General features: G+C 49.7%; 6 protein-coding genes across 6 annotated transcripts; 4 read left to right on the plus strand and 2 right to left on the minus strand.

Annotated features, from left to right (window-relative positions):
* The first annotated feature begins 34 nt into the window (after positions 1-34).
* P174DRAFT_441520 (uncharacterized protein) lies at positions 35-863 on the plus strand. The gene has a single exon (XM_024827333.1). It carries the CDS (start codon positions 416-418, stop codon positions 845-847), a length of 432 nt encoding a protein of 143 aa, XP_024682831.1. The 5' UTR covers positions 35-415; the 3' UTR covers positions 848-863.
* Positions 864-1377: 514 nt separating this feature from the next.
* Positions 1378-1784, plus strand: P174DRAFT_460334 (uncharacterized protein; the record flags this gene model as incomplete). Its single annotated transcript, XM_024829873.1, has 2 exons — positions 1378-1395; positions 1461-1784. 2 exons carry the CDS (start codon positions 1378-1380, stop codon positions 1782-1784), a joined length of 342 nt encoding a protein of 113 aa, XP_024682832.1.
* Positions 1785-2517: 733 nt separating this feature from the next.
* P174DRAFT_460335 (M20 family metallopeptidase) lies at positions 2518-4248 on the minus strand (the record flags this gene model as incomplete). Its single annotated transcript, XM_024829874.1, has 4 exons — positions 2518-2652; positions 2679-3808; positions 4001-4002; positions 4091-4248. The coding sequence occupies 4 exons, from the start codon at positions 4246-4248 to the stop codon at positions 2518-2520; spliced, it is 1425 nt and encodes a 474-aa protein (XP_024682833.1).
* Positions 4249-5311: 1063 nt separating this feature from the next.
* Positions 5312-6057, plus strand: P174DRAFT_420797 (uncharacterized protein; the record flags this gene model as incomplete). Its single annotated transcript, XM_024824898.1, has 2 exons — positions 5312-5881; positions 5941-6057. The coding sequence occupies 2 exons, from the start codon at positions 5312-5314 to the stop codon at positions 6055-6057; spliced, it is 687 nt and encodes a 228-aa protein (XP_024682834.1).
* A 3640-nt stretch (positions 6058-9697) lies between these two features.
* On the plus strand, positions 9698-10856 carry P174DRAFT_512429 (wax synthase family protein; the record flags this gene model as incomplete). The annotated part of the gene is made up of 3 exons (XM_024831874.1): positions 9698-9711; positions 9747-10338; positions 10386-10856. The coding sequence occupies 3 exons, from the start codon at positions 9698-9700 to the stop codon at positions 10854-10856; spliced, it is 1077 nt and encodes a 358-aa protein (XP_024682835.1).
* Positions 10857-11254: 398 nt separating this feature from the next.
* P174DRAFT_441523 (uncharacterized protein) lies at positions 11255-11989 on the minus strand. Its single transcript, XM_024827334.1, has one exon. It carries the CDS (start codon positions 11747-11749, stop codon positions 11315-11317), a length of 435 nt encoding a protein of 144 aa, XP_024682836.1. The 5' UTR covers positions 11750-11989; the 3' UTR covers positions 11255-11314.
* Positions 11990-12008: the final 19 nt, after the last annotated feature.

Raw genomic sequence — 12008 nt, forward strand, 5'->3', positions numbered from 1 at the left:
ACAGACTATCTTCACCTCAGATTTACAACAGTTAAAGTACAATCCGCAAACACACACTGGCAACCTTGGAGTAATACCTTGGCCACGGCACCCTCTACCATGCAGCCGGTCCTTTGCATTCAAAGATGGTTACATGATAAATTTCTAAGGCGACATATATTACTAAAGATGAACTACCACTTCATCTCATAGTGCAACCTTTTGCTAAATGCGAAACCGCTGAAAGGTTCAGGCGGATACTGCATCTAACTTATGGCTCTGTCTCAGGCATGGGACCTTGTGCAAATATTCTGTCATACCATGCTATGTAGCCTGTGACGTCAAATCCAAGCTCTACGTCTCCAAATGAAGCTTAGTGTATTCCGGCCACCTACAAGCCCGGAATAGTACTTCAGGATGTGCTGCCTTTGGAATAATGCCTCCGAGCAGCTCGAAACGGCGCCAGGGAAGCAGCCCTGTGTCGCCCCGGAAATCTCGCCGACTGGCTAGGCTGGCCCCTGAGGACGCTGGAGAGGGACCGTCATCAAGTTCGAAACACGCTCGGGCCCGTAAGTCCAATCGTCAGCAGTCTGAGCATAGCCATAGCCTTTCCGCCAATGCTACCGAGCCGGGCTTGCCCGAGACGATAGACGCCGCCAGAGAGAGGGTGAATTGTTATGTGAAAAAAAAGAGACTGCATGAAAAGCATCTCGTTGCCTGTCTGAATGCCTGTCTGGACTGGCTTCCAGGAACCGGTCCATCTTCTATGGCCAAGGACATCGTCAACGCTGAAAATGACGAAAAGTTGTGGGAGGTCTACCACAACGTTCTTACCGGTGTCCTCTACCCGAGTAAGGATAATACGTGACTTGAGGGAAAACCCCATGACAGAGTTATTTATACTGATCCAATCTTAGTGATGGCAGAGAAGCGTAAACCCGCTGTTACAGCTGCGCCCCATCATAAAAGAAAAGCCAACGCCGAGGTGATTGCGAGCACGCTCCTTCAGTCGGAGGAGGACCGGGACGGCGAATTCCGTAAGGCCCTTTTGCGCCGAGACGGTCACCGCTGCTGCATTACTCGCTGGCTAGAGCAGAAGAAATGGGATGATAATGGACGGCCTGATGAGCTCCATGCCAGACTAGAGGCCGCCCACATAATCCCTTTCAGTTTTGCGTCCTGGGCGGGACCCCACGTATGGTTTTCCAGAAATCCAACGGTGTTGTCTTATGAACTGACTTCAAACAGGCTACGAAGGAAGCCTCCGACCGGTGGGAAGTGTTGTTTAGGTGCTTCCCCACGCTACTTAATCGTAGATTGAGGTCTAGGACAATCAATAGCCTGTCAAACGGCATGATGTTGCTAATTCCCCTGCACATGGCGTTTGGAAGTTTCCAAATGGCCTTCGTCAATACAGTAAGACTGACTGATTTCCTCAGTTATTCAAACCATTCTCACACTTTGCGTTCATTCTGTAAAAGGACGAGCGGAATGTCTACGACATTAAGATTTATTCCGAAATATCCAGCGACGCTCTGCTTGTCCTGCCCGAAAATCGCAACATCAAATTCGAATGCGCCGAAGGGGAAGATCTACCGCTGCCGGATCCCGCGTATCTGGGCTGCCACTACCGTGTGGCTGAGATCCTCCATGCTTCGGGTCTGGCGCAGTACATTGAAAGCAAAATCCAAGACTGGGTAGACCTGAAACAGTCTGGTGGAACAGATGGCTCCCTCCGTCCAGATGGTTCGACCGATGTCACCCGCATTCTGAACACCGCTCTGTGGGCCGCAGTTGCGGGATGAGCTACATGGAGGATTACTCAAGGGAGCTGGCTATTTGCTTACAGGAACTTACCGGATAGTAGGTGTGTTTACAAGAACGTATGACACTGGAACCAACGGACACCTTAAATCAGTATCGCGTGAAGACATTGCGTCGTTTCACCAGAAATCTTAACAATCATCTTCCAAAAGATGGGGTTGTCAATCTTATATGCCATGACGGACGATATCCTTTGCCGTCCCGTGAACTACTTGGGCTTCACCTGCTGGATAGCGGGGGTGTTTACAAGAGCTTGAGCAGAGAGCTGGTGAAGTTTTCATTGTCATAAGTAGCTATGCTACTAAAGGACGATGAAAGTCTACTACTACCCGGAAGCCGAGTCGATGTCTTCGCCAAAGTGCGATTTACGAGGGTTATCATCTTCACGGACTCAGATCGGATGCAGTCAAGAACAAACAGCCAAGATCGAAGATGGATCGTCGTCGAATCTGAGTTTCCCGAAGGGGTCGTGTCACTACTTTCAGGAGAGGTTTCGATGTGCAAGGGTAAATCAGAACACGCACTACTGGTTGTTTGTTCCTTATGATAACCTTCAGATTCAGATCAGCAGATGTGTTAAGGAAAAGGAACACATCTAATGCCATGAGCCTAGCCTCTAACCAGAATGTTACGAATTCCAATCTTATGATCAACACGTACCATCTATTCTGGTCAACGATAGTGAGCCAATCCGAAGTCGTAAGGTGATGAAATTTATTTCCCCAAAAATGTTAAAGCTGCGAGGCAAAGAGCATCCACTCCAGCTCTCATAGTCGGCTGTATAACAGGTGCAAAAAGGGCCGAGTGGTTCCCGGGGATCTCGTCTGTGTGATTGTCTGCTCTCATTGCCTTGTCCCAGAGTTCTGCATCAATACCCCAATGAACCAAAAGCAGCACGGAATACCTCTACAAGTCCCCAGCGTAGAAAAGTCTTCGCTAACGTTGGTCCTCGGTGTATCTCCGTCAAAGTCCTCAAAATGCTGTCCGAAAGAGGCAGCCAATTGAGACGCCACATGTTCGTCATTTACCGTGGGCGGAAACCGGCGTGTTGGAGTAAACACCGGCGGTTTCGGCGAGCCACTAGCCATGCACTCGGCCTCAACAATGCGCTGAACAGCGGAAAGAATCTTCTGTCGAGTCTCCAGCTTGACGGTCCGGAAATCAAGCCCAATCTCGGCCCGATCCGCAATGATATTCTCCGTCTGCCCCGCTTGTAGACTTCCAACAGTTACGACTGCAAGGTCACTGGGGTCAATCTCCCTGCTCACGATACCCTGCAGTCTGACAACAATATGCGCAGCGAGAAGCGCAGGATCGACTGTCTGATGGGGCAGGGATCCATGGCCGCCGCGCCCATAGACGGTAACTTTGAGACTGTCGGCAGCAGCCATGATGGTCCCAGGCCGGCAGCCAACGCTTCCTGCGCGCATGCGCATGACGTGCTGGCCAAAGACATAATCGGGGACTGGGATCTCGGAATAAAGGCCATCGTCCACCATCGCCTGCGCGCCACCGCCTCGTTCCTCGTTGGGCTGAAACAGCACGATCAGCGTTCCGCTCCACGCATGCTGCATGTTTGCGAGAGTCTCAGCTGCTGCTAGTAAGCATGTCATGTGCATATCATGCCCGCATGCATGCATCACTGGTTTTTCAACGCCGTCGGCATCGCGCATGGTGACTGTGCTCGCATACGGGAGTCCGGTGAGTTCCTTGACAGGGAGTGCGTCCATGTCAGCTCGCAGAAGAACGGTTTTGCCAGTGCCATTTTTGAGGACGCCTGCCAGCCCATAGCCGCCGATATTGGTGTAGATCTCATAAGCGTTCAACTGTGACAGATGGGCTGCGACCTTTTGAGACGTAGATTCTTCTTGGAGCGAAAGTTCGGGATGGGCGTGGAAATTCTTGTAGAGATCCTCGTACGGAGTCAAGTCTACAGAAGCACTCTTCAGAATATCTGATAGATTGTGTGCCATTTTGTGGGCAATGCAAATGGAAAAGAAACAAGCTCAGAAGATCAGTGAGCGAGCAAAAGCGGCGAGGGGTAGGCACTAGAGCGGAAAGGGTAAGAAGCGTAGGATCACAAAGCGCATAGAAAACCAGTCCTCTTAGACTCTAGCGCTCAATCAGAGCCCCGCGGGTGCCGTTGTAGTTGGCCAACTCCACCAAACTTGTAGCCCCGAGAAGCGCTCCTGCTAACCCCTCCAAGTCGGAGGTAAAGAGGTCCAGCCGGTTATCCCAGGCGATATTTCCATGCTCATCAAGCCAGAGGATTTTAATCAATCCAGACTCAATGGCCTCTCGGTCCAACAGATAAAGACCAGCCTGGAATTTCAGCTGCGCTCGAATGACGTCTCGCCAGTCTTCCTCGCTCTCCTCGGCATGACGCACCAAGTACTCACTGTTCTGCCCACTCCTGTACTGCATATTTCTCCCGTCGCCGTCCATGTCAATAATGCCACCGAAGTCCGTGATGCCAGGAACGTGGACTAACACCGAACGCCATGAGTCCTCGCTGCCGTCGTCGAAATTGTAGCGGGCGGGGTCGTCCAGGACCTTGTCCTCTGGGACGCCCGATCCAGGCACTTCGGAGCTCCATTTCATCTCTTCGTACTTGCTCGCGAGATTCAGGTGGTAGCATGTCCGCAGCCAGACGGTCTGCCTGCCGTGACTGCTGACCACACTGACATTACGCTCGTGTACTGTCTGGTGCGTGGCCAGCACGCGTCTGATCTCCTCGCTAACTTCAGGCGGGGAGGACTCGGATTCGGCACGGCGCTGATACGGCTGGCAAAACAGTCAGCCTTCCTGTAATTTGATCCAGCGGGGAAAGGAAGGACATACCCAGCGTTCGATTAGCGTCAGCTTCTGCCATTCCCAGATGAGTCGCTCCCACTGTTCCTTACTGTTTTCTGCGGCATCGTGATCCCAACGCTCCTGTGTACCGAAGTCAGGCTGGACAGTACAGGATGGAGCGACATGTAATCTGGGGAACCAACCAAGACGAAGAGGTCGAATGGTAGACGGCCGTAATCGGCGTCGTTTTCTAGCCTTTCGCCTGACATATGGGAATCGAAGCCCAAGCCGACGACGATAATGACTGAGCCTCAGAGGGAGGGAAAAAGAGAAGAGGCGAAGTTGATCACCAGGCTATGCAGCCACTAGGGGTAAGACAGCTCCTCCAACTCCAAGGTTCAGCCTTGCCCGAACCCCACTGGCCAAGAGAAGTAGCACACTCTGTGCCGTCAACTAGCTTCATCGATGGCGCTATCTTCCCGACATGTCTTACCACTTACATAGACCAAGGATGTTGGAGTGTCCCACTATCTGCATATCCCTGCTAATAACTATCAAGAATGGACATTGAGGTAATCTATACTCACTATTTGTTTACACTACCACCCTCCCCTCCCGACTCCATGAATCGTATTGATTTCTGCTAAGGCTACCATCAATCTATTTCTGTCAAGTCAGTTGACCTGGTAACTTGTCTCTGCTCATTCCAAAAAGCATGGCGTCATCAAAACTGCTCCCATTGAAACTGCCTCTTGCGTTCAACACAAAATACATTGCCCAAGACACTGCGGCCCTTCGCGTCAAACAACACAGCGAAAGCTTGTCTGGCGGCGACTTCACAATCTCCACCTATCCCACAGACGACTCTCCGCTCGGAACGAAGCTCTTCTCCGTGAAAGGTGATTTTGGCTCGTTGAGTAACAAACGACACTTCAGCGACGCCTCAGGCCTCCCACTGTTTACGCTGCAGCGCAAAAAGGCCGGCGTGACGTGGTTCGTCATCCTTCCCGGCGATGAGCGCGGCTCTGAGTCCATTGCGACCATCTCCACGAAGTGGAGCGCTTTCAAAGATAAATTCGACGTCTATTTTAAGAATGCGGCTGCGGATGGGGAGGAGACGGTCCTGGAGGCTCGCGGGCAGAGTGTCTGGAAGACGAAGACACATGTCTACTACAAGGGTAACTTGGTGATGATCGCCAAGCTTGCCGATGTGGTCTCGGTCTATGTGCCTGGCAAGCGTCCTGCATGGACGGTAGAGGTTGCAGAAGGGATGGATCTCTCTCTGGTAAGTTCTGGCTCCGTTAAGGTGTGAGCGACGTCGAGAGTTGTCTGATGCTTGTCTAGGCCTCTCTTATTACAGTCCTTTTAGCTACACTGTTCCACTACAGCAGTTTACCGTCAACTCATTCTGGCCCCAGCTCCAAGGATGATGAAGGTTTCAAAGGTAGCAGCAAGAAATAATGAACCTGGTCATAAATCCTGATATCTCCAAGGCGGCAATCAGAGGATGAAAGTTATGATCTGAAGACACATTTGCCCACAACATGTTCTTTATGTGCCCTTGCCTTGTTCTGTCACGATGTTTCCCAAGTATCTAATTTGCTAGCATTTTGAGGCCATATAAATGATATTTCCTTAACCCCTCTCCACTAATGTTAACAATCCATATCCAATTGGCTAACTGAACTTTAGACAGGACACTCTATTTAGCTGGAAAGACTACGTACTTGATTTCTAAAACGGAGACATCTGTCTCGGGCAGGTCTACGGAGTATCCACGGACCACCAGTCGGTAATTAATACCCACAGCCCCCACTACGGAGTACGGGCTACCCGGCTGAGGCGCTGGCGGCTAGGTGCCAAGCTTAAGGTTGACCCAGTCACCCAATGTTAGTGGAAGCATCCCCGACTTATCAGAACTACATCCTTTGACACGCGAAGCAGCTAGCTAGTTGATAGTGATGCGCAATTGTCTAATAAGGAATAGAATATACTATAACCCATATCTGCTAGACCGAGATACCCTCTTGAAGCATGGACTTGCTTCAATGGGCCAGTGTTTGATACAGTACTCCGTAAGGAAGCAACCAAAGGGTGGCACTGCCAACCTTCCGGCGATGACAAACCCATATAATTATTCCATTGTCTCCACAGTCTTCGGGATCACCTGGTATGGTCTAACATTCTGTTTCTTCCGTTCCTTGCCTGATTCCCCTGGTTGTCATAATACTACTGAGTACTTGTCAACTAGGAAGAGCTAGGTAGGTAGAAACTCTAAAACGAAGGTCATATTCATAGTCAACTGTTCAGTTGTTGGCGATGGCTAAGAAAAAGAAAACAAAACAAAACAAAAACAAAAACACAGAGTCATAGGCTGCTCAGGACGTATAACTTTATACATCAACAGCTAGAGACTTAGAGTGGTACCTCTCTGCCTCAGCTCAAAGGAGATTGTGCACAATATCCATCAGCCTCTGCTTATCAGCCGCGCTCAAGTTGACATAGTCAAGGCAAGCAGAGCCACAAGGGATGGGAGTTCCCTGTTCGGTAAAGAGAGTGGCCAGAACCATGCACTCCGGCGCCACATTCTCAACACGAAGAGCTGCTAACCATCTGTCTTTCTCACTCTGCAATCATTTTTTGCGGGAGGAATGCATACAGTTGACAGATGTCTCGCGGACAGTCACAGTCCGGCCGACATTGGCATCACGGCACATCTGAAGTACCTACCTTACTTTTGCGCTGTAACTGACGGGGTTACAAGGCATGCACTGACTGACAGGACCAGGCAACACATCTTGACCAAAGGCGATAACAATGCCCCTGACGACTCTAGCCTTTACCCGACCGGACAGAGGTTCGTGTATCGGGAGAATGTCGTTGGATTGGTTCGAGGCTATGTGCCCTATGTTGGGTGGCTGGGTCTTTTTGTCAAGGATGTCCCGTGGATTCCTGTTGGATTGCTTATTGCAGGGCTTGTCTTTTAGTTAATTGTATGCAAATACGATTCGCTATGCTATGGCCGTTGGTTATGGTCGTTGGTTATGGGGCATCACGGGAATTACCCGAGCTTATAGAACAAGATTATTAGCAAACCATTGTCTTCTCCGTGTATAGTTCCTCCTGTCTCTTGTGCCTGGAAACGTGCTGAAATCAGATCATGTCTTGTCCACTATGGATAGATAGCTTTACCAGGATAGGTTTTAACCAATTGAGGAAAGAGGACGGGGAGAAGTGTCAGGAATGTATGTCTAGTATTCACCATGGAACGTGACACTATCATTTTAGAGTCATCTATAGTATGGAGGCATGCTTTTGTCCAAGTCTCACTAGAAGGCCCAAGGATATCCTACTAGTGCAAACAGGGGTTTAACCTAGACCATCACCAATAGTTGCACTTCAGCCGGTAACTTTCGGAGTGAGTAAAATCTGTGACATGGAGCTGCACCGTGTGCTATCGCATCCCAAGCATGAACCATTGATATTCTGTTGTCCAAAGATCCCCAGAGAACAAGTCTGCTTGACTTGTGCAGTATAATTGTAAAGACAGAAGGGTAACAATCTACTTAGCTCCCAACGATAGTATGAATATGAACAGCATAAATGTGCTCATTGAACCTCCAGCAGCGCCGGGCTACTCATATGGATATGGATATGGAAATAGATGGGATATAGGGCCATATGCTTCGAACTATATTACCAGTCTGTGATGTGATAGGCCAATCTCAGAGAAAGCTCCTGCGTTTTTAATGGGTGCTGCACTCCTGACACAGACACCATCAGGGCTATCTCCTGGGGAAGCGCCCGACTAAAACATATAAAATGGTTAGACCCAGGACGTAGTTCAATTTAGACCCTCGGCAGGCGCAAGCCTCATTATCCACCTACGTAACCCAACATCCAAGGCATGATATTACTGGTTAGCCAAGTCCACGTTTCAGATCTAAGGATTCGGGCCCCCGCCGCCGCCCGCCAGCCTCATTATCCACCGGTCCACACCTGCTAGTGCCAACAGACTTTCGGACAGGAGATAGGCAGGCCAAGCAATGTTGATGCCTTATTAGGCTAGCTGGTCCAAAGGTTGCGACCTGCGCCCTACGGAGCGAACAGCATGCTAGGCAGCGGATATTTACTAAACTGCTTTTAATTTCTAATTAGATGTCGTGGAGCCTGTGCGGTCTAGTAGATATCTGCTAGCTAGAGAGGGAAATAACTGAGAAAAGCAACAGGTACCAGGTCAGTCAGTCCCCCTTGGGCCTTGGCCCTATTGTATACTATGTATTAGAATCTAGAAATCTAGAATACTATTCCCCAATGGTCATTAAGAGGGAAAGCTTCTATAAGTTTATCTAGTACATGATACAAATCAGGAAGAGAGTCGAGAGCTACAAAGGTACCTAAGGCAGATCAAGGGCATCGGTTACCACGTGATGTTAAATTTAAGCCAATCGGAAGGCTACAAAAGGGTTTGGACCAATCATATTGAGCGCCAAGACAGGAAGATACCTAAAAGGTTTATGGTGCAACTGTGCAATAAGACATGCAGCTATGCTTTCGCTTCGCTCCGCCATAACAACCACTATCATGAGAGGAACAGGCATGAGCAAGTAAGTGGCTCCAGCCTCCATCTTCTCTTAAAGTGCTCTTGTATCTCTAGACTTCGCTATCTCTTCGGAGAATATTCGTGGTCTGAATCTAGGAGAGGTACTATGAACCCACTCGCGATTGTCTCAACAGTTTTCAGACCCCTGCTCGCCATTGACTCCAAAGGTTTCTCTGGCGTGAAGGGAACTGAGCCATTAGAAATTGACCCCGGAGTGTTGGTTAGATAGTGGGGTCAGTGTCGGGGAGGAGGAGCGGCATAGGCCTGGGGTGCCGTTTCGTTCGAAGACGGGGTAATGGGCCATGCCTCAAGTAAATTGTGTTTCACGTAAGGGATTTGCTGTGGCACACGTTGAGTTAGGTTAAAAGTAGCCGCTTTAATGTATAGGAAAGATGCATATAGCCAAGCCTCTGTCGTCATTTGCAGGTTTGCCATCGGTGATGCGAAATATCGCTTGAGGAATTTTAGCGAGCGAGAAACGAAGAGGAAAGAGTCGAGATGCCACCCATCGAGTCGCTTGTCCCCCTGCACTGTTTGCCCTTTCAAGTGCTGCTTTCTTCAGGGCAATCTATCTACCATACAAGGATCGGCTCTATGTGGCACCATTGTTGTTTGGCAGCGCCGTGTTGTCCCTACAGACCAGTCACTACTTAACATGGCTTACTGGTATGAATGTACTGTGGGCTCTCTTCAGTTGCATCTGGATGCACCATGCCGTGTCTGTTTTATACATTGACCAGCTAAGCATCCCCAGGACTGCGTCTTTCTGGGTCTCTGCCTACAAGATCTGGAATGACCCGCAGCGTCACCTCAGCCGGATAGCCTTCCAGCGCAGAGAGAAAACTGGCTTCCCCACCAGCAGGATGTGGTTCGCTCTTCGGCGCCTATCCTGGACTGTGCTCTGCTGGCTGCTCCAGCTGTCCATTGTCGGACCGTTGCTGTCCATGCATTTCACCTTCAGTGCTGAAGATTTTGCGCCCTCGCGCCAAATCCTTATCCGGCGGCTGCTATCTCTCCAGCCCGAGCCGCCGTTCACAGCCCGCGAGATGCAGATCCGATCCTATGTATCGGTGTACTGGATCTGGATCGCATATCTGATGCTCGAGCTGTGCAACACAGTGCTCGCGCTCGTCCTACGAGTGGATGACCCCGAGGACTGGACCCCATATTCGGCAGTCCGCTGCAGGCATACACCATTCGCCGCTTCTGGACGAAATTCTGGCACCGACTGACTGTCGCGCCGTGTGTTTCTTCCGGCAGGATGATCGCACGACGTGTAGCCAGCCTTCAGCCAGGCTCACAGCATGAGAAGTTCTTCCTCGCCTTCTGGGCGTTCTTTGTGTCTGGTGCTTTTCATGTAGTCGCGGATTGGGCATCAGGGGAGCCGTGCTACCCGATTGACGATATGCTCTTCTTCATTGCCAATTTTCTCGCCGGCGCTATCGAGTCGTCGATCGGGAAAGGGCTAGAAAACGCTATGAAGAGAAGTGAGAACGGCAAGGTTCGTGGGCTTCTCAGGTCGGGTATTGTGAGGAAAATCATAGGATATACCTGGGTTCTGGGTTTCATGTTCTGGATTACACCAAAATGGCAGTACCGGAAGCTTAATGCTACCTTGTTGGAATTTGCAGATCCACGGGCTGGCGACGAGAAGTAACTGTTGACTCTGAGACATAGAAATGGCAGTGTTGCCAGATTTCACTTCAGCCTGAGTTGGGGTGAAGGATGAGAAAACATTTATATGAGAATCAGCGAAAAAATAAAGTAAAACAAAAGAAAAGTTGTGAAGAGAAACAAGGCCTTGAAGCTTTAGAATAATTTATTTATTAGCTCAGAAGACCTTGCACTAATTTTTATTATTATTACATGAAATTTAGTATTGAGTCAAAAGTCGGGCACTGCCACTCTGGGGCCCTGCTGCCCTTTAGCCCTTATAAGCTGCGGCATCCCCTGCTACTGATTCTCCACAGCTCTTTTTCAATCACAAACGGTAAGCCACCATTCATCCACAAATCTTATTTTTTATATATTTCCATGCATCTAATAAATATAAAGAGTCAGAACAAACCGTACAGCCGATCATCATGCTAGACTGGTTCAAAAGTCTCTTTGGTCTCACTGAAGAAGCCAAACAACGGAGAGCCCAAAGGCGCCGGAGTCGGGCCCGAAGCAGGCAAGTTCTAGACCGAGAGAGAGAACTACGACGAACAAAACCAAAGACAAGAGCTCAAGGGCGGGAAGCAAAGAACGCCTTTCTTCTGGGGCTCTCTGGGGACGTCGATTCCTCATCATCGGGAGTCCCATTTCAGGGACTATTTTCAGAGATAGTCGTGCTTGATTCCCTTGGTCCTTTGTTCCTTGAGTATACAGCAGTGCCTCGATCTTCACAATCTCGAATATCATCTTCAACCGCTGCCGTTTTGTCATGGTATACCAAAGCTCCCCAAGCTCGTTTCCCGGCAGCTTTCTCCAAGATGATGTATTCGGAACCAACAGGGTTATCGTGAGGATACGGGGTACTGGAACGCCATGTAATCTCACAAAATCCATTGGTTGCCACCTCACTCACTGTCGCATAAATCCTGGGTTCGGTCGAGGGGTACGCAAGGCGTGCCACAACTTGGAGTACCGTCTCGCATAGTAATTTCAAACACGCGGTCGAATCCCCCCTCAGCTAGCTTTCAAATCCAATTTACATCCTTCTCAGGTCGACCGATGGATGCAGCCGCAATGTGATTCAGCTGGGCGACATTGAAGACTAGTCGTCGCTCCGCAAGGCGAAAAGGTCTCGTAACTTAAGTTCCATTAG

Source organism: Aspergillus novofumigatus (assembly GCF_002847465.1).
Source record: "Aspergillus novofumigatus IBT 16806 chromosome Unknown P174scaffold_4, whole genome shotgun sequence".
Lineage (NCBI taxonomy): Eukaryota > Fungi > Ascomycota > Eurotiomycetes > Eurotiales > Aspergillaceae > Aspergillus > Aspergillus novofumigatus.

What these genes read in the sequence shown, in the direction of transcription:
- P174DRAFT_441520 (XM_024827333.1), top strand. Translation starts at nt 416, where the DNA reads ATGCCTCCGAGCAGCTCGAAACGGCGCCAGGGAAGCAGCCCTGTGTCG.
- P174DRAFT_441523 (XM_024827334.1), bottom strand. Translation starts at nt 11,749, where the DNA reads ATGGATTTTGTGAGATTACATGGCGTTCCAGTACCCCGTATCCTCACG.